The 22,748-nt window shown below is 45.6% G+C and overlaps 1 protein-coding gene across 1 annotated transcript in view; it reads right to left on the minus strand.

Moving 5' to 3' along the window:
* Nucleotides 1–22,748, minus strand: part of LOC130121135 (E3 ubiquitin-protein ligase SH3RF3-like) — a 178,207-nt gene that overhangs the window by 11,257 nt on the left and 144,202 nt on the right. Inside the window, 2 exon segments of the mRNA XM_056289986.1 lie at nucleotides 583–908; nucleotides 2,882–3,132. Coding sequence (XP_056145961.1) covers nucleotides 583–908; nucleotides 2,882–3,132 — 577 coding nt within the window.

Here is a 22,748-nt window from a genome sequence, read left to right on the forward strand (position 1 = left end):
GGGGCATGTAAAATACAGGCCCATCTCACAACACACAAAGGAGGGGATCTGGTGGTTGTGCCAACAGTTGGGTGGATGGCATTTTCCAAGAAGTAGAAGAGTTGTTGGCACACGGACAAACACACATATAAACACACACACACACACACACACACAGAGCTATAAAAGGGAACACTCATACTACTGTGTGTGGAATCAGGATGACATGTGAGTCACACATGTGGAAGGATCCTGACACACACACACACACACACACACACACACACATATATATATATATATATATATATATATATATATATATGTGTGTGTGTGTGTGTGTGTGTGTACTGATTTTAGAAAACTGCACTGACCGCTTCAAATCTAACACTGAATTTGTTGCCTTGCATAGTCCCCTGGGACGCACAATCGTGCTTAATTTTCTCATACTCGTACTCGTACACATCGTTGAACCAGGTCACGTAACCATGGTTCCACATAGTAACCTCTGTACCAACAGGACCCAGTCAAACGTGCTCACGAAAAAGACAAAAAAACCAAACTTGTTTTGCGCCTACTTGACTCGGCGAGAGGCAGACTCACCTTCTCCGCTTTGGCGGCGAGGGGCCCTGGGGTGGGGCCACGGGAGGGGCCCGCCGATGGCGGCTGGAGGGGATTGAGCGACTCCCCGTTGAGGAGGGCCACCGAGGCGTTAGGCGGAGTAAGGCAGGAGATGGGGAAGGGCGGGGGAACGAGGGGCCGTGAGGCGGGGGAGGAGAGGGGGGAGGGTCCCAGCGTGGGTCCCGGCGACACCATGGAAAGCGGACGACCGGGTTGGCCGGGAGAGCGCGAGGGGGAGGAGCCCTGGGGCCGCAGAGGAGAGACAGCCACCGTGGGACGTTCCGGGCTGCCAGCGGTGGGGCTGTGGACTGGTGGAGAGATTCAACACACACACACAAACACACACACACACACACAGAGTCGGTCAGTGTGGTGTCATGGGCACTTGTAGTCTGCTTCAGGGCAGCCCACTACACAACCGTAAAGTGTAGACATGCTGGTCATGTGACTAACAGCTACACTCCAGAACGTACAGTCAGATTTTTGTTTTGTAATTGAGAGCAGATGTGGTTGTATGTGTTTGTGTGTGTGTGTTTGCACGTGTGTACGACAGCAACAGAGAGCAAGGAAGAGCGATGAAGGACCAGAGCCAGAGGGGGCGGTAGAGAGCAACGTAAGAAACCCTACCACAGCTGCCTCCACAACACAACACAACACAACACAACACCCTGACGTCACTCAGCGGTGTGTACTTGTACATGTTCACAGGGTTGTGTACGTGTGGTGGATATGTGGAGAGTGTGTGTGTGTGTGTGTGTGTGTGTGTGTGTGTGTGTGTGTGGGGCAGGCATACTTCGGACTGGATGTGAGGTAAAAGCAGCCATCGGAGCATCGTGTCCTCTGCAGTAAACAAAACCCTTCGTGTCCTGGACTTTTCTTATTTTCCTCGTTGCTATGAAACCTCCTTAGTACACACAAGTCTGAATACCACTACTACTACAACTACAACTGCCAACACTACTACACCAACAACTACTATTACCACTACTACTACAACTGCCAAGACTACTACTACGACAACTACTACCACTACTACTGCTTCTACTACAACTGCCAAGACTACTACAACAACTACTACTACCATTTCTACTACCACTACTACGACAACTACTACTACCGCTTCTACTACAACTGCCAACACTACTACACCAACTACTACTATTACCACTACTACAACTGCCAACACTACTACTACGACAACTACTACTACTACTACAACTGCCAAGACTACTACAACAACAACTACTACTACCATTTCTACTACAACTGCCAAGACTACTACTACTACTACTACTACTACTACCATTTCTACTACCACTACTACTACAACTGCCAAGACTACTACTACTACTACTACTACTGCCAACTGCCAACACTACTACACCAACTACTACTATTACCACTACTACAACTGCCAACACTACTACTACGACAACTACTACCACTACTACTGCTTCTACTACAACTGCCAAGACTACTACAACAACTACTACTACCATTTCTACTACCACTACTACTACAACTGCCAAGACTACTACTACTACCACTACTACTACAACTGCCAAGACTACTACTACTACTACCAACTGCAAACACTACTACCACTACTACTACAACTGCCAAGACTACTACTACTACTACTACTACTACTACTACTACTCCTAATTATAATAGCGTGGTAATGGTTTCGCTCCTGCCCCGGGGCAGTAAAGTACGGCCATAGTGCTCGATAAACATGGGCTACATGAAGGTGTTACCAGTAAATGTAACAGTAATGACAGTAATTAGTTACATAGTTGTCTCCGGGCAGCGGCTACATGACAGACAGCCGCCGTTAAAGGGGGGTGAGTTGAGTAACGTGGCATGGTGGATTTTTCATGTGTGTGTCACTCTTGGCAGTGCCGCACAACGTGCGTTCGCAAGGCATTGACGGGAAACACCGGACGCCATCGTGCTCACGAGAGGGGGGAGGGACGAGCGGCTCGGCTGACAGAGAGATTGCGTGAGTGGTGAACAAAAGAGAAAGGATCACAAGTGGAGACCAACACAAATAAGACCTAGGCCGTGGACATATATACACTACACAACCAGGTGTGTGTTATTTGTGTGCATGTCTGAGTTTGCAGGAGTGTAGCAATTACCCTGTGTCTGCTATATCCCCTTGTTTGTTTGTATGATTGCAAATTCTTTTGTGTGTGTGTGTGCGTGTGTGTGTGTGTGTGTGTGTGCGTGTGTGTGTGTGTGTCTGTGTGTGTTTGTGTGTGTGTGCAGGTCTGGTTACCCATTTGCATGGCGGTGAGAGCCTGGTTAACCGTTTGCTGGCTGGAGCGCAGGCAGTTCTTCAGCTGGGCAGCAGCCGTCTGTGGGGCGGGGGTGGGGTTGGGGTTGACGAGAGGGGTGGAGGGGCGGGACGAGGGCCCCGGGAAGCCCGTGGTGGAGGGGGTCGAGACTTTGCTGCCCACCTGGCCGCCCCCACCCCCCACTGAACCGGGCATACAAGAGCCCCGAGCGGCACCGACGGCGAACGGAGCCCTTCGATAGGGGAAAAAAAAGAAAAAAAGAAAAAGAGGAGGAACGACAGACAGGAAAGGAGAGAGCGGGGAAGGAGACGTGCCGGGAGAGAGGGGGAGAGAGAGGGAGAGAAAAGAAACATCGCAGAAGTGAGACAATGGAGTAAAGAAAAGGGGAAGGGTGGCACCATTTTGTGATATTTCATATCAGAAGGAAGTATAAATGACCTCAGAGGTCGTCAAGGCTCTTACAAGGGGTAGTGTAAACCACCCTGTCACCTCTATAGTGCCAATATCCCCCCCCCCTTTTTTCCCTCCCCATTTGTACTTGCCCAACTGCCCCACTCTTCCGAGCCGTCCCGGTCGCTGCTCCACCCCCTCTGCCGATCCGGGGAGGGCTGCAGACCACCACAAGCCTCCTCCGATACATGTGGCGTCGCCAGCCGCTTCTTTTCCCCTGACTGAGGGGCTTCACCAAGGGGACGTAACGCATGGGAGGGTCACGCAACTCCCCCCCAGTTCCCCGTGCCCCGACCGACCAGAGGAGGCGCCAGTGCAGCGACCAGGACACACACCCACATCCGGCTTCTCACCCGCGGACACAGCCAGTTGTGTCTGTAGGGACGCCCGACCAAGTCGGAGGCAACACGGGGATTCGAACCAGCGATCCCCGTGTTGGTAGGCAACGGAATAGACCGCCACGCCACCTGGATGATGGTGCCAATATCTTAATAAAAACAGAAACAACTGATTGATCAAATTAGCTCATGGCAAGCCTGATTATAAATACACGACTTTTTTCTTTTTTTAGTAAAAAAGGATATTTAAATGTTCTGCTAAAATCTCGATCAATAATTTCAGTCTAAAACCAGACGAAAGGGAGGCAGAGTTACCAGGTAGACCATCCTACAACTACTGGGTCCAGGTTCGTGCTCATGTTAAGTCTCTATGCCGCTCTTTGAGGAAGACACTGAGGCTCTGTCAGTCCTGTATGTGATCCTGTGCTCCACGAGAATTTCCCATTTAGCAAAACCCCTCCTTCAAGGCTTTCTCCTGAACTGTTTCTCACAAAATGTTACTCTCTTGTATGCAACATAACACTTTAATTATAAGACAGCCCTAAGATTTTCATTGGGAGTGATGAAGAAGGACAGGATTAGGAACGAGTATATTAGAGGGACAGCTCAGGTTGGACGGTTTGGAGACAAAGCAAGAGAGGCAAGATTGAGATGGTTTGGACATGTGTGGAGGAGAGATGCTGGGTATACTGGGAGAAGGATGCTGAACATGGAGCTGCCAGGGAAGAGGAGAAGAGGAAGGCCAAAGAGAGGGTCTATGGATGTGGTGAGGAAGGACACGCAGGGGGCTGGTGTGACAGAGGAAGATGCAGAAGACAGGATGATTCGCTGTGGCGACCCCTAATAGGAGCAGTCTAAAGTAGTAGTAGTAGTAGTCAACATTGGGGATTAAAAGTTTGAATGTAGTTCGCCCTAGGAGAGGCTCTACTGGGAGTTGTGACTGAGCCCAGTTTGTACGAAGCTTGAGTTCTAGGAGGAGTGATGCAGCTCTCATATGGGGGGGAGGCCTGCGTTGAGGTCCAAGGTTATGTCTATGTTTTGTGTGTGTGCAAGCTTTTCTTCTTTTTTCTTTCATGTTTCTGATATGACTATGTCCCAATCTTTATCAGTGACGCTATATGTCAGTAGCGAAGGCGACTCTCAAGACACCTAGTTCTACAACCTTTATCAGCTGGAATATAAAAGCAATTAATAATCCAACTAAGTGCAGCAGAGGACTTGCCCATCTAAAATCCTTTAACCCTGATTTTGTGTTCCTGCAGGAAACCCACCTCAAAGCAGACTACCGCTCTAAGCTTAAGTATAAATGGGTTAGACAATGTTTTCATTCTAGTTCAACTACAAGGCAAGAAGGATAGCCATTCTTATAAAAGAGAGCACTCATTTGACGCCACAAAAATAATTTCCGATGTAAATGGCCTCTATATTATTGTTGTGGGTAAACGATACTGCACGCTGATGGTGCTGGCTAATATTTACGGCCCTAACTGGGTTGATGCAGTTTTTCTTTAACCTTATTGCAACTCTTCCTGACCCAAACACTAATCAGTTAGACTTCAGCTGTGTTCTGCACCCATGGATTAACAGGTCTAGACCAGGACCAAACACTGCTTTATCCAAATAAGCAACTGTAATTTACTCTTTTTCGCAATGCTACAACCTATCTGACCCTGGTGGAGAAGCAACACCACTGCAAAACAGTACTCCTTCCCTCCGGTGCACCGTTCCTATTAGAGGATATATTTTTGCTTGTTGGATGACAAGCTGTTGCCCTATATATCCAATAGCTAATACCATAGCATAGGGATCTCAGATCATTGCCTGGTTAGGTTAGTAAGTTCCCAGATGGTATTGTGGCCCGACGCACTTGGCACCTCGATCCTCTGTTATTATCTTGTAGCGCATGTAAGAGATTTCTTTCAACACAAATATATCTCTGCCTTTAAATTAACAACACCCCAGAAGTCACTACGTGCAGTATCTGAGAATCTATGTTGGCTTATCTAAGGGGCCAAATCATTTCATACACAGTTTACAAAAACAAATGCACCAAGCGTATCTCTCAATTATCACAGCTCATCTTAGATAGATAACATCTATGCTACGTCCCAAAATCTTGATCTGTATAGGGAAAGACTGCTTCACCGAATTTGAAAAACTTTCTACTACACAGACAGAAAAGATGCTGTTGACGTTAAGACAGGTTTTTCATGAGCATAGGGAAAAAGCCGGCGAGCTGTTGGCTGACCAATGAAGACAGTCTGCTAACAGGAGTTCAATTTCAGAGATTAGCACGGGCTCAGGTACAACAACATTTGATACAAAAATCACTAATGATCTGTTGATGGCAGCTGACTCTGGGCTCCTAACCATACTTGTCCTTCTTGACCTGAGTGCAGCCTTTGATACCATCTCACATAACATCCTCCTAGAGAGTTAGCTTTCATTGGAATAACAGGCACCCTCCTTGACTGGTTTAGATCATATCTCTCTGGCCACACTCAGTTTGTCCAACTTAAAAATTTGAGATAAGTCCTTTCTTGTTACTACCGGTGTTCCCCAGGGCTCTGTATTGAGACCCCTCCTATTTATTATTTACTTATTACATCTGGGCCACATTTTCAGGAAATTTGGCATTCAATTTCACTGCTACGCGGATGACACCCAGCTTTATCTGGCCACCAAGCCTACCTCCACTCTTCCACCCACTTCCTTTTCTGACTGCTTACTAGAAATTAAATCCTGGATTTCATACCCCTTCCTCAAACTTAATAGTGATAAAACAGGTCCTCTTAATTGGTACTAAATCTACTTTGGCTAAACCTGATAGTTTTCCCCTAACCATTGACAATTCTATACTTCCTCCATCACCTCAGTTTAAGAGTGTGGGTGTCATCTTCGACGGCACATTATCTTTTGAAGCTCACATCAAAAACATTACTCGGTCTGCATACTTCCACCTACACCCGGGGTGGGCAGTCTTATCCAGAAAGGGCCGGAGTGGGTGCAGGTCTTTGTTCCAACTAAGCAGTTACACACCTGATCCCACTAATCAACCAGTAGAGTCTTTGCTGAGGAACTTGATTAGGACACACAGGTGTGTAACTGCTTGGTTGGAACAAAGACCTGCACCCACACCGGCCCTTTCTGGATAAGATTGCCCACCCCTGACCTACACAATATTAATCGTCTTTGCCCGTCACTTACACCTAACAGCACCGCCATACTCAATCACACCCTGGTTACATCCCGTATAGACTACTGCAATTCTATCCTTTTTGTCTTCCCTTCAAGTGTCTTCATAAACTTCAATTGGTCCAGAATTCAGCTGCCCGTATCATTACCAGAACTCCTTCCATAGATCATACCACTCCTGTTCTTCAGCAAATCCATTGGTTCCCTGTTAAATACTGTATTGACTTCAAGATACTTCTTCTCATCTTTAAAGCCCTTAATAACCTAGCTCCTTCATATCTTTCTGAACTCCTTGATATCCACACATCCTCCTGCACTCTCAGATCCTCTTCTGCTCTCCAACTCACTACACCATTGGCCCGCTTGACAACCATGGGGTCTAGAGCCTTCAGTCATTCTGCCCCCCGCCTACGGAACTCTCTCCTACAAGACATTCGCAACATTGACTCTCTTTCAACCTTCAAATTCCATCTCAAAACATACCTTTTCAAACTGGCATATTCAGTCTGATCCATGCTTCATTGAGTTTTGCGCAGATTATGCTTTTATACTTATCTGTTGTATTGACTTTTTATTGTCTACCCTACTTTGTTTTTATTTTATGCTGTCTGTTACAGTGCTGCTTGTTTTTTTTAACTGTGTTCTGTAAGGTGTCCTTGAGTGCTCTGAAAGGCGCCCACAAATAAAATGTATTATTATTAATATCAAAAATCCTTAATAACTAGCTCGAGCAGTATTACTCTTCCCTGTACTCATCTGAAGCTCTAACTGATACTTTGCTTAAACAATCTTTCCTGGATAAACTGAAGATCCCAAGCCTTAGTCCAGATGAGCAAATCTCTATTGACAGCCCAATATCTGCTGACAAGATCTCTCAAGCAATTAAACTGATGCAAAGGGGGAAGGCCCCGGGGCCTAATGGTTCCCCATTGAATTTTATGAAGCATTTCCCCCCCTGTTCTTAAAACTAATGTATGATGAAATCCTCTCCAATGAAAAGCCACCCCAGACGCCCACACAGGGCACAGTTTCTGTATGGTTAAAAAAGGATAAAGATCCCCTGAATTGTGGCTTCAACCGCCCAATCAGCCTGCTGTGTTGTTCATACAAGATTTTAACCAAGGCCCTCTCTGGAGACTGTCATCATCAGTATTACTGACCCTGATCAAACAGGCTTTATATGAGGGAGGCAGTCCTACTCTAAAATGTGATGCCTTTTTAACATTCTATATGCAAACCACTCAACCCAGCCAGTGGGGATAAACAAGCCAGTGCATTCTTAGTGCCGGTCACAAGACCGGATAAATGGGGAGGGTTGTGTTAGGAAGGGCATCGGGCATAAAACCTTTGCCAAATCAAATATGTGGATCATAAATCAGATTTCCATACCGGATCAGTCGAGGTCCAGGTTACCAACGACTGCCATCAGTACTGTTTGTCAGCAGGGTGCCGGTGGAAACTGTGCTACTGTTGGGCAAAGGAGAAGGAGAGGGGGAGGCATATCCAGAGGCAGCAGGAGAGGAGGATGGGTAGGACTGCGGAAGTGAGCGTCGAAATTTGGAATGTTGGCACTATGACTGGTAAAGGGACAGAACTGGCTGATACAATGGAGAAAAAGGAAGGTAAATATACTGTGTGTTCAAGAGACCAAGTGGAAAGGGAGTAACGCCAGGAGTATCGGAGGTGGGATTCAAACTTTTCTACTATGTTGTGGATGGGAGGAGAAATTGGGTAGGGGTATTTCTGAAGGAAGAGTATGTCAAGAGTGTGTTGGGGTGAAGAGAATGTCAGCCAGAGTGATGAGTATGAAGATGGAAATTGAAGATATGATGATACTAAATACTGTCAGTACATATGCCCCGCATGCCGGTTGGGAGATGGGAGAGAAAGAAGAATTCTGGAGTGAGTTGGATGAAGTATTGGAGAGTGTACCCAAGGAGGAGAGAGTGGTGAGTGGAGCGGACTTCAATGGACATTTTGGTGAGGGGAACAGAGGTGATGATGAGGTGATGGGTACATATGGTGGCAAGGAGAGAAATGTGGAAGGACAGATGGTAGTGGATTTTGCAAAAAGGATGGATATGACTGTGGTGAATACGTATTTCAAGAAGAGGGAGGAACAGGATGACATATAAGAATGGAGAAAGGTGCACACAGGTAGACTACATCTTACGCAGGAGATGCAATCTGAAAGAGATTGGAGACTGCAAGTTAGTGACAGGGGAGAACATAGCTAGGCAGCATCTGATGAAGTACTATAGGATAACTTAGGAGATCAAAAGAAGAGAGTAAAGGCATTGCCAAGGATCAAATGGTGGAAGTTGAAGAAGACTGTTGTGTGGAGTTCAGGGAGGAGCTAAGACAGGCACTGGGTGGTAGTGAAGAGTTGCCGGATTGCTGGGCAACTACTGCAGAAATGGTGAAGGTGACAGCTAGGAAGGTACTTGGTGTGTCATCTGGACAGAGAAAGGAAGACAAGGAGAATTTGTGTTGGCTTGAGGAAGTACAGGAAAGTTTACAGAGGAAGAGGTTGGCAAAGAAGTAATACAGTCAAAGAGATTAAGAAAGTAGAGAGTACAAGGAGATGCAACATAAGGCAAAGAGAGAGGTGGCGAAGGCAAAGGAAAAGGCATAGGAGAGTGTGTTGAGAAGGTAGAAGGAGTACTTTGAGGGCCTGGTGAATGAAGAAAATTAGAGTGAGAGGGAGAAGGTTGGATGATGCGGGAATAGTGAACCAGGAAGTGCAGTGGATTAGCAAGGATAAAGTGAGGGCAGCTATAAAGAGGATGAAGAGTGGAAAAGCGGTTGGTCCAGATGACATATCTGTGGAGGCATGAATACTTTTAGGAGAGATGGCAGTAGAGTTTTTAGCTAGATTGTTTAACACAATCTTGGAAAGTCAGAGGAGTATACTGGTACCAATTTTCAAGAATAAGGGTAATGTGCAGATCTGTAGTAACTACAGAGTTATAAATCTGGTCAGCCACAGCACGAAGTTATGTGAAAGAGTAGTGGAAGCTAGTTGAAAGGGAGAGGTGATCATTAGTGAGCAGCAGTATGGTTTCATGCCAGCAGAGAGTGCTACAGATGCGATGTTTGCTTTGATGGAAAAGTATAGAAAAGACCAGAAGGAGCTACATTGTGTCTTTATGGGTTTAGAGAAAGCATATGACAGGGTGCCAAGAGAGTAGGTGTGGTATTGTATGAGGAAGTCGGGAGTGGAAGAGATGTATGTAGGATATGTATGAGGGCAGTGTGACAGTGGTGAGGTATGCAGTATGAGTGACAGATGGGTTCAAGGTGGAGGTGGGATTACATCAAGGATCAGCTCTGAGCCCTTTCTTGTTTGCAATGGTGATGGACAGGTTGACGGACGAATTCAGGCAGGAGTCTCCATGGACTATGATGTTCGCAGATGACATTGTGATCTGTAGTGAGAGTAGGGAGCAGGTTGAGGAGAGCCTGGAGAGGTGGAGGAATGCACTAGAGAAAAGAGGAATGAATGTCAGTAGGAGCAGGATGGAATACATATGCGTGAATGAGAGAGAGGACAGTGGAATGGTGAGGATGCAAGGAGTAGAGGTTAAAAGGTGGATGAGTTTAAATACTTGGGGTCAATGATTCAAAGTAACAGGGAGTGCGGAATAGAGACATGAAGGTGAAATATGCAGACCATTCACCCCTGCAACCTAAAGTTATTATTTCCCTAGATGCCGAAAAGGCTTTTGACGGGACTGAGTTGAAATACCTATTCACATTGTAAAATAAATTTCGGTTTGGCCCAACATTCTGCACTTGGATCAAAATCTTATACTTGGCACCTAAAGCCTCTGTCCACACTAATAATATTGCCTCCAGCTACTTCCCTCTCCAAAGAGGGACAAGATAAGACTGTTTCTTATCTCCTTTTTTATTTGATTTAGCCATCGATCCTCTTGAAATAGTGCTGCACTCTGATGAAAGACTTGTCGGAGTGACGAGAAATGAGCCACGGGGTATATCACTCTACACAGATGATTCTCTCTTTATATTTTGAACCCAGAAAACTCTATAATTCACTAACTAGAAGTATTCAGAGAGTTTGGGAAACTCTCAGGTTATAAATATAATTTTACAAAAAGCCTACTTTTCACTATCGACAAGTTAGCAGAAAAAACGAGATATGAACAGTTTCTATTCAAAGTAGAGCTGAAGTGCTTTATATATCTTGGGATACATGTCACAAGTACATTCGCAGCAATCCTAAAACATAACTTTACCCCATTATTAGACCGCACCAAGATAGACTTAACACGGCGGTCAAATCTCTCTATTTCTTTAGCAGGATGTACTAACTTAAAATGACTGTACTATCAATATTCTTATACTTGTTCCAGATGATACCTGTTTTTCTACATAAGTCATTTTTAAGCAATTGAGCAAATGTATCTCTACATCCATTTAGAATAAATCTAACCCACGTATACGAAAGGCATATCTGGAAAGTTCAAAACAAGAGGGTGGATTAGGCCTACTCAATTTCATACATTATTACTGGGCAGCAAACATATCTAAATTCCCTTACTGGATTACCACGTTTTCAAACTGAGAAGGCCCGACTCAGTTGCTCATACAGCTGCAGACCAGCCTTCCGATTTCCCCCTATCTCGCTTCTGACCTCTCTGCTACCTCTAAATTCGGGTACCCACATTGCAAATTCCAATGTAAAAAATCCCTTAGAATGGGGAAACAATTCAGACGACATTTTAATCTTGAGCAAGCAACCACAATTTCTCCTCTAACACTTAACCACCTTTTCTTACCATCATAACATGATTCAGCTTTTAAGTTGTGGCAAAAAAAAAAGGTCCTATATTTTTCTATGACTTGTTTATTGATAACAATTTCATGGCACTTGACTATATATAAAAGCACAGCCAAAAGCACAGCCTAAAAGCACAGCCATACTCACTCACATCCTGGTTATATCCCGTATTGACTACTGTAATTCTATCCTCTTTGGTCTTCCCCTCAAGTGTCTTCATAAGCTTCAGTTGATTCAGAATTCAGCTGCCCGTATCATTACTAGAACTCCTTCCATAGATCATATCACTCCTGTTCTTCAGCAACTCCATTGGCTCCCTGTTAAATAGCGCATTGACTTCAAGATCTGGCTCCTCACCTTTAAGGCCGTTAATAACTTAGCTCCTTCATATCTTTCCGAACTCCTTCACATCCACACGCCCTCCCGCACTCTCAGATCCTCTTCTGCTCTCCAACTCACTACACCATTGGCCCATTTGACTACCATGGGGACTAGAGCCTTCAGTCATTCTGCCCCCCGCCTATGGAACGCTGTCCCACAAGAAATTGGCAACATTGACTCTCTTTCAACCTTCAAATCCCATTTCAAAACGTACCTTTTCAAACTGGCATATTGAGTCTGAGCCACGCTTCATTGAGTTAAAATGTATTATTACAAATAAAATGTATTATTATTATTATTATTATTATTATATGAAATAACAATAATATCCCCAGGACACACTTTTTTTAGATACTTGCAGGTCCAGAGTTTTACTAAAAAGCATATTCCTTCCTTCCCCTGTACATTACCTTTTAGATCTTAACCCGTATAGGAAGGGCCTAATCTCCAGGGTATACGTATATAGCACATTAAGCCCTTTACTTGGGCTGACAACAAAGCAGCTTGGGAAGAGGACATTGGGGAAGAACTAACGGAGCAGATATTGGAAGACAGTATAGCGCATATCCACACCTCATCTCTCTGTATAAGACATGGATCAATACAGTTTAAAGTCCTTCACAAACTGCATTTTTCACATGCTAGACTAGCTAAAATATACCCAAGGCTATGTGTTTTCGGTTTTTACCGATTTTCACCGAAAAATTCCCAGATTTTTTTAAAAGGAGCAGATCGGTTTAAACTGATTTTCATTTTGGATTCAAAAGTTGTTCCTGTTTGTGTGAGGTTATATAACAGTGTCCTCTTGTGACGAAATTCGGCATGCTGGATGGCTTTGAAAACGAAAAACCGAAAACGCTGAGCCTTGAATACACCCAACCCTACCCTAAATCCCAAATGTCCGAGATACTATCAAAGCCTTGCCACTTTGGGCCACATGTTCTGGGCATGTCAGGCATTGAACAATTTTTGGAACCACATTTTTGAATCCCTCTCAAATGTGTGTAGTGGACCATAGAAATTGATTGAGAGTAGAATGGACATTGAGAGTAGAATGGACTGTTTGCCATGGTCATTTGAGTAGTTCAATAGAACATAGCGATTGCTGTTAGTTGTCATGGTGGCAACACATATCAGTGGGGCCATAAAAGTTTGTACTACTCTGCTGCTCATTACTGCAAAACCTTACCTTAGTGAGTCGGCAACTTAAAAAAGAGTCCATGACTTGGCGCAATCAGTGAGTTGGCGACTTAAAAAAAAGAGTCTGCTACTTGCCGCAAGTCAATTTATACGGCAGTTTAAGTCACAATTCTTTGCAATGGCTGCAGTTCAAATACAAATGGCTACCACTCTGACCATACTGCTATGTTGATTTGAATGGGAATGTCCGTTCTACTCTCATTCAATTTCTTTGGATAGAACACTTGACCCCAATCCTCTCACTGCCATTTTTGGTGTGGCAATGTCAGAGGAGAATTTATCTGCTCATCAGGAAAATGCTATTGCATTTGTATCTCTCTTGGTCTGTCGTCTCATTCTTCTCAATTTGAAATCAACAAAGCTCCCTTCATTTATGCAATGGGTCACAGAGATGATGACTTTTCTGAAATTTGAAAAAGTCAGTTATTCAGTGCGTGGGTCTTGGAAAAAGTTTTATACAATTGGTCTCATTAAGATACGAAGAAACCTTGTCTTTTGCTTGAATTAAGCATCTTCTTGCAATAGCAAACTAACGAGGGGGAAAAAAAATCAAAATAAAGTTTAAAAAAACTGGTGGCTAAGCTGAAAGCATCTGAAAATATGCTGTTTAAACTTTTCATGTTAGTATCACTTATAGAGAATTGCAGTAAAATAGTGTGAAACAGTGAATGAAGAGAGCCAATGCAAGTTTTCTCAAAGCTGCTGGACTGGACTAGAATAGCCACCACAGCTAAAACAGATTTAGCAGCCGGTCAGAACAATGAGATACACAGCCAAAATAGCAGAACATTTTGAAGAAAGAATGAAGTTTCAAGATGAAAGCGTGCACAAGTTAAGTCTACAAATTAAAAAAGCTATAAATGAGGAAAAAAATAGTGAGAAGTGATGAAAGAAAATAACCAGTGCAAAGACCACTGAAGCCATCGGAACTGCAGCAGCTAAGCAGATCACATAGACAGCTAAAGCAGCTTACCATTTTATATTTTGACACAAGTTAACGCGTCGCTTAAATTTTGTGGAAATACATGGGTCTATGAAATTATAAGGCATTGTAGAGTATACTGGAGAAAAATAGCATGAAATATAAAAAGAAGAAAGCTAGCTCAAGCCAGTGAAGCTCAGAGTTTAACAGAATGGCTGCTAAAGCTACAGGAAGTGGAAGCAGCAGCTCAGAACAGTGATTGGCTTACGTTTCAGCTGTCAGTGCTGGGTTTCATACCAACGATCATAACTAAAACACATAAATAGTGTTGTTTTGGTAGTGACATTGGGACTGACAGCATGAAAAGCTGAACTCCTTGATGTCTAATATGTGTACGTAGCGTAAAGCATTTTGGAGTACTTGCGGCTTCAAATGAAAAGAATGACAGCTAAAGTTATAGTCGCTGAAGCGGCACTTAAGCTAATTTGCATATCAAAAGCTGATTGGCTGAAAGGTTCAGCTGGCCGACAGAGTGATGGGGAAATGGGTTTCAAAACAAACGCTCATAACTCGCAAAAAAAAAAAAATCACATCAAACGGAGAAACAGCGTGAAGAGCGGAGCATTTTGATGTACGTGTGTGGGAGTAATCAAAGTCTGAAAAACGTAAAAAAAATCAAATAAATTAGGATTACTCCAGTTGTGGGAAATTTTTAATTAAAAAGTTTAATGGCGTAAAAACTTAAAATTTGTCAGTGAGGAAAGTAATATCACAGCTCTCCTAAAGAAGCTGAACACTGATGGATGGATGGATGGATGGATGGATGGATGGATGGATGGATGGATGGATGGATGGATGGATGGATGGATGGATGGGTCGACTGATCGACTGAACGTATGCAGAAGTAGTGTGGTGCCACAAAGCGTGGAGAATAAAGAGTAACGAGTGGGGAGAACATGAGAGAACTAGTTTCAGCTTGTACACTGGTACGTGAGTTAAAGTGAGCGAGTCAAGTAACGTTGTCTAGATGGTGGATCACTCCCTCATAGCACCTGACACCGGGCCGGATCCGCCCACAGTCCGGCAGATCTGCATAGGAATCCCATCCGCCCATAGACCGCCCCCGCCTCTGTGCCGATTCCGGCAGATCATTATAGCAATTACATCCGCTCCTAGACCGCCCCGCGCCTCTGGCCAGAGCTGGGCCAGGTATGGCCCAAAGCCGGTATCGGCCCGTTGTGCAAAAAGACACTGGCGTGGATCCGGGCCAGTTGCTGTGATACGACCGGCCCGGATCTGGCCCAGTTTCATTTTGCTGTCTGGGCTACTACAATATGAGCTAGTCTCTGTGGTGTTCCCGGCACACTGTGACAACCACCTAGTAATGTTGCTGCTGAGGCAGTACTGAATGGCTGAGCGGTAGAAGGACAGTAAGCGTTATTGACATCACCCCAGTCCTTAAATTCTCACGGCTGCTAATGATTTCCCATCACACACCTACGGAGTAATGGCGTTCGTGTATGTGCCTGTGTACCTGTGTGTACGTTTGTGTCGGGGGACTGAAGGAAAGCAGCTCCACAAACCTTCTCTGTCCAGCAAAACAAATAAGAAGGACACTCTTGTGTAGAGGCCAAGTAAAGTCCAGCCAACGATCGCGTCATAATTCACACACAGACACACACACAGTACAACTGCCCCCATTCCTCATCTGCCCAGTCTTGTTATCTTTCTTGCGTTCTCTATATGTGTACTGTCCGCATATGGGAAACGGCCTTTGGCAGCTTCTCATTATCATTTTGACAGTTTTCTGTGCTGCACTGCAGAGAAAAGGAGAGGGGGGGGGGAGGAGGGGGCAGAGGAAGAGCAAGGGAGTCTGCTGGCGTAGAAATAACAAATTGCCTCTCATTTAATTACTCACCCTCCTCTCCTCCTTTTCTCTCTCTCGCTCTCTCTCTCTCTCTCATAAGCGCTCTGTGTTGGCTATGCTTGTCTCTGACGTGAGTGTGAAACTACTACTACTGCTACTACTGCTACTGCTACTACTACTACTACTACTACTGCTACTACTGCTACTACTACTACTACTACTACTACTACTACTACTTTCAGCTGCTCCTGTTAGGGGGCGCCACAGCGGATCATCTATTTCCATCTCTGCCTGTCCTCTGCATCTTCCTCTGTCACACCAGCCACCTGCATGTCCTCCCTCACCACATCCATAAACCTCCTCTTTGGCCTTCCTCTTCTCCTCTTCCCTGGCAGCTCCATATTCTGCATCCTTCTCCCAGTATACCCAGCATCTCTCCTCCACACATGTCCAAACCATCTCAATCTTGTCTCTCTTGCTTTGTCTCCAAACCGTCGAACCTGAGCTGTCCCTCTAATATACTTGTTCCTAATCCTGTCCTTCTTCATCACTCCCAGTGAAAATCTTATCATCTTCAACTCTGCCACCTCCAGCTCCACCTCCTGTCTTTTCATCAGTGCCACCGTCTCCAAACCATATAACACAGCTGGTCTCACAACCATCTTGTACACCTTCCCTTTAACTCTTGCTGGTATCCTTCTGTCACAAATCACTCCTGACACTCTTCTCCACCCACTCCACCCTGCCTGCACTCTCTTCTTCACTTCTCTTTCGCACTCTCTGTTATTTTGAACAGTTGACCCCAAGTATTTAAACTCATCCACCTTCATCACCTCTACTCCTTGCATCCTCACCATTCCGCTGTCCTCCTTGTTCACGCATAAGTATTCTGTCTTGCTCCTACTGACTTTCATTCCTCTTCTCTCCAGTGCATACCTCCACCTCTCCAGGCTCTCCTCAACCTGCTCCCTACTCTCACTACAGATCACAATGTCATCCACAAACATCATAGTCCATGGAGACTCCTGCCTGATCTCGTCCGTCAACCTGTCCATCACCATTGCAAACAAGAAAGGGCTCAGAGCCGATCCTTGATGTAACCCCACCTCCACCTTGAACCCATCTGTCATTACAACCGCACACCTCACCGTTGTCACACTGCCCTCATACATATCCTGCACCACTCCTACATACTTCTCTGCAACTCCCGACTTCCTCATACAATACCACACCTCCTCTCTCGGCACTCTGTCATAAGCTTTCTCTAAATCTACAAATCCACAATGTGTAACTCCTTCTGGCCTTCTCTATACTTCTCCATCAACATTCTCAAAGCAAACATCACATCTGTGGTGCTCTTTCATGGCACGAAACCATATTGCTGCTGCTGATCGTCACCTCTCCTCTTAACCTAGCTTCTATTACTCTTTCCCAAGTCTTCATGCTGTGGCTGATCCACTTTATACCTCTGTAGTTGCTACAGTTCTGCACATCACCCTTATTCTTAAAGATCAGTACCAGTATGCGTCTTCTCCACTCCTCAGGCATCATCTCACTTTCCAAGATTGTGTTAAACAATCTAGTCAAAAACTCCACTGCCATCTCTCCTAAACATCTCCATGCCTCCACAGGTATGTCATCTGGACCAACTGCCTTTCCACTCTTCATCTTCTTCATAGCTGCCCTCACTTCCTCCTCTCTAATCCACCGCACTTCCTGACTCACTATCCCTACATCATCCAACCTTCTCTCTCTCTCATGTTCTTCATTCATCAGCCACTCAAAGTACTCCTTCCACCTTCTCAGCACACTCTGCTCGCTCGTCAGCACATTTCCATCTCTATCCTTCATCACCCTAACCTGCTGTACCTCCTTCCCAGCTCGGTCCCTCTGTCTAGACAATCGGTACAAGTCCTTTTCTCCTTCCTTAGTGTCTAACCTGTCATACAACTCACCATACACCTTTTCCTTTGCCTTCGCCACCTCTCTCTTTGCTTTATGCTGCATCTCCTTGTGCTCCTGTCTACTTCCTTCATCTCTCTGACTATCCCACTTCTTCTTCGCCAACCTCTTCCTCTGTATACCTTCCTGTACTTCCTCATTCCACAACCGGGTCTCATTGTCTTCCTTCCTCTTTCCAGATGACACACCAAGTACCTTCCTTGCTGTCTCCCTCACTATTTCTGCAGTGGTTGCCCAGCCATGCAACAACTCTTCACTACCACGCAGTGCCTGTCTTACCTCCTCCCTGAACTCCACACAACAGTCTGATTCACAACTGTCTATCTGATGACCTAGATCCCAATACATTCCCTAACTCAGTGTATTGACGATATTAATCTATGGATGTTAGAGAAATGTTTTACAATTGAACAAAGAAAAGACAGAAATAACTCATTTTAGGTGCAAAGATTCAGAGACATAGAATTGCAGCTCATCTCAGCTCTCTGTCTCTGGACTGCAAAAGCAACGCTAGAAATCTGGGTGTAATCATATGACAGTGATCAGCCTTCTACCACCTTAAAAACATGTCTGAACTAAGGGGCTTTCTATCAAAATCAGACTGTGAGAAATTAACCCGTACATTTATAACAAGCAGACCAGACTACTGTAATGGTCTATTCACCGGCCTCCCAAAATCAGTTGTGCGGCAGCCATTCATCCATTAGCCAAGCTGCTTATCCCAATCGGGGTCGCGGGATGCTGGAGCCTATCCCAGCAGCCATTGGGTGGCAGACGGGGAGACGCCCTTGTCTGTTGTGCGGCAAATACAGTTAATACACCTGTTCTTAGATCTCTGCACTGGTTCCCCATCAAAACTAGAATCGGTTTTAAAATCCTGTTACTTGTATACAAAGCACTAAATGGCCTTGCACCTAAGTATATCAAATACATGCTAATTATATACAGACCAGCAAGAACTCTCAGGCCCAAGGGCAGTGGTCTTTTAACCAATCCCTCATACTAACTCTAAACAGGGGAAACTTTTGTATTTATGCCCCAATTAGACAGAACGCCCTGCCTGAGGACCTGAGAGAGGACCCCACACTGAACACTTTTAAAAGCAGCTTAAAAACCTTACTTTTCACAACAGCCTACGGCTACATTCTTGGTGTGTGTGTGTGCGTTTGTGTATCGGCCCTGTGATGGCCTAGTGACCTGTCCAGGGTGTCTCCCCGCCTACCGCCCAATGACTGCTTGGATAGGCTCCAGCATCTCCACGACCCTGAGAGCAGGATAAGCGGTTTGGATAATGGTTGGATGGATGGATGTTTAGTTTCCGGCGCCCACTCACTGATCACATACAGTAGAGAAGAACTTTTAAGTCTCCACCTGCCCCCAGGCCAAACTGAACATGCTTTTTTTTTTACCAACTTCAATTGAAAATTTTAATCAAAGTCTTGCCGAGGTTTTGATCGGTACAGCCCTGTGCGGGCTACGCCAAAGACGCTGAAGGGGGAGGTGAGCCGGAGCGCTCGTTAAACTGCCACAGCGGGGATTTAGAACCGCGTTCCCGTCAATCCACCTGGCGAATGTCCGCTCTCTGGCCAACAAGGTGGACAAACTGATACTCCTGAACGAAAAAAACTCGAACTTTCCCACTGAAACCTGGCTTAGTGAGCATATCACGGACAGTACACTTCATCTGCCGCAGTTCCAACTCCTCCCGGCAGACTGCAACGGAGCTATCGGGGGAAAACACGGGGTGGTGGCATATGCTTCTACATAAGCAAAGGTTGGAGTATGGATGTCGCAGTGCTGAAGAAATCATGCAAGCCCTCACTTAGAGACCTTTTTCACTGACTGTAAACCATTCTATTCACCACGGGAAGTTTCCTCATTTATTCTGGTCGGTATCCCACCCCAGGCCTGTGTTAAAGAGGCGTTAAAACACCTGGTTGATCAAATTACAAACATGGAGCACACATATCCAGACTCCCTACTCATTATCCTCGGGGATTCTAACAAAGCAAACCTCAGCCACAAAAACTGCCAAAATACAGACAGCATGTTAAATGTCCCACCAGAGACAAAAAACACTCATTGCTACACAATATTAAAGGACGCCTATCGCACCGTCCCCCGTGCAGTCCTGGGCCTCTCTGATCACTCTCTGATCCATCTCAACCCAACCTACAGGCAGAAATGAAAATCAGCAAAGCCTGTGGTTTACACTGTGAGGAAATGGACCGATGAGCCCAAACTGGAGGTCCAGGCCTGCCTCGACTGCACCGAATGGAGTGTTTTTTGAGGCTGCATCTACAGACCTGGATGTACTTACTGACACTGTGACATCTGACATCAGCTTTTGTGAGGACATGTGTGTGCCCACCAGCACATTCTGCACCTTTAACAACAATAAGCCCCGGTTCACAACAAAATTCAGACAGCGTCGTCAGGCCAAAGAGGGAGCCTACAGGATCCGGTACAACCAAGTCAGAAATACACCCACAAAGGAGACCAGAGTGGCAGGAAGGTGCTACACTGAAAAGTTGTTTCTGTCAATGACTCATCATCAGTCTGGAGCTGTTTGAAAGATACTACCAACTACAGGAGACCCCCCCCCACACACACACACATACATACACACACACTGCAGGGAACCATCGGATGACTAAATGTAAACCATGTAAATAATCGCGATGGAGGCTTTATTCAGCTTTTGCCGGTTTTAATGAATCACCATCAGGCAACGCACCAACATTCGTGTACACTTTTCAAGAACTCCCCGCGGTCACATAGCCCCTACGTGTTTCTGTATAACCATATATCACACAGTCAAACGCACCCTATTTAACAAAAACATACCAAGATCTTGGCAGGAAAAGTAATGCATGGCAAAATGTCAGCAGTCAGGTGGGGGTTCCTGGTTTGTGAACAGGCATTTTGTTCATGAACTTAGCTAAATCCAATGCTAACGTTAGCTTGGCTTCCTGCACTGTATTCTGCGCCCTACCTAGCGGTGAGCGAAGAGCATATTTCTTATCACCCAAAGGCAGCCTAAATGGGTTTTACTGCAGGTTTGAAAAGCAAACTTTCACACCCCTCACCCTCTCCAGCCACAACACACAACCAACTGCACTCCCTGCCAGCCACTTCCCCTCCCCACCAAACCCCCACCCACACTCAGGATCTGTGTTGAGGACGTGCGCCAGCTCTTCCAGAGACAGAAGACCAGGAAGGCACCGGACCTGGACGGCATATCACCCTCCCGTCTTACGGTCTGTCCTGACCAGCTGCCCCCTATTGTCACACTGATCTTCAACAGATCACTGGAGCTGTGCGAAGTCCCCTGCTGCTTCAAGAGCGCCACTATCATCCCAGTCCCCAAGAAACCCCGTATCACAGGATTAAATGACTACAGGCCCAATGCCCTAACGTCTGTGGTCATGAAATCCTTCGAGAGACTGGTGTTGGCCCACCTGAAGGAAATCACAGGCCCCCTGCTCGACCCTCTGCAGTTTGCCTATTGAGTTAACAGGTCAGTGAATGTTGCAGTCAACATGGGATTGCACTAAATCTTCCAACACCTCTACTCCCCAGGGATACATGCAAGAGTCCTGTTTGTGGACTTCAGCTCAGCATTCAACACCATCGTCCCAGATATCCTCCAAACTCACCCAGCTCACTGTACCAGCCCCCATCTGCCAGTGGATTAAAAACTTCTGACAGACAGCAGTCAGCAGGTGAGGCTGGGGAAAATCACATCCAGCACCCGGACAATCAGCACTGCGCCCCCAGGGATGTGTGCTCTCCCCTCTACTCTTCTCCCTCTACACAAATGACTGCACCTCAGGTGACCCGTCTGTTAAACTCCTGAAACTTGCGGACAACACAACCATCATTGGCCTTACCGAGATGGGTGACGAGTCTGCATATAGACGGGAGGTTGATCAGCTGCCCTCTGGTGCGGCCATAACAACCTGGAGCTGAACACACTCAAAACAGCAGAGATGACAGCAGACTTCAGGACAAGTCCCCCAACATTGCCCCCACTCACCATACTCAACAGCACATTGTCTACAGTGAAAACCTACCGATTTCTGGGGTTCAACAATCTCCAGGACATAAGGACATAATCCAACATAGACACGATCATCAAAAAGGCCCAGCAGAGGATGCACTTTCTCCGCCAGCTCAAGAAATTCAACCTGCCTCAGGAACTGTGCAATAATCCAGTCTGTCCTCTGCACATCCATCACTGTCTGTTTGGATCAGCCACCAAACAGGACAGGGACAGACGACGGCAGACAATTAATTCTGCAGAGAAAATCATTGTGCCAACCTGCCCTCCATTCAGCACTTACACATCTCCAGACTCAGGAAACGGGCAGGCAACATCACTGCAGACCCATCACACCCTGGTCACAACCTTTTCCAACTCCTCCCCTCTGGCGGGCGCTACAGAGCACTGTACCCCAAAACAACCAGATATAAACAGTTTCCTTCTGCGGGCTGTCATTGAATGAACATTTAACACTGTCAAATAAATCCAACCATTGTGTATTACTGTACTGTACATTGTACGTATACCGGTATGCTGTGTCATGTCCATCTACCTCAAGCATGTATGTAAGTAACCTGCTAACATCTATTCAGCGTGTCTGATATATTCTCTGCACACTACACTTTATCACCTCTTAGTTTCACCTGTATAAGTCAATCTTTGTGTCCCAATCTGAAGATTGTT

The sequence above is a fragment of the Lampris incognitus genome, chromosome 11 (genome assembly GCF_029633865.1).
Source record: "Lampris incognitus isolate fLamInc1 chromosome 11, fLamInc1.hap2, whole genome shotgun sequence".
In the NCBI taxonomy this organism is placed as follows: Eukaryota; Metazoa; Chordata; class Actinopteri; order Lampriformes; family Lampridae; genus Lampris; species Lampris incognitus.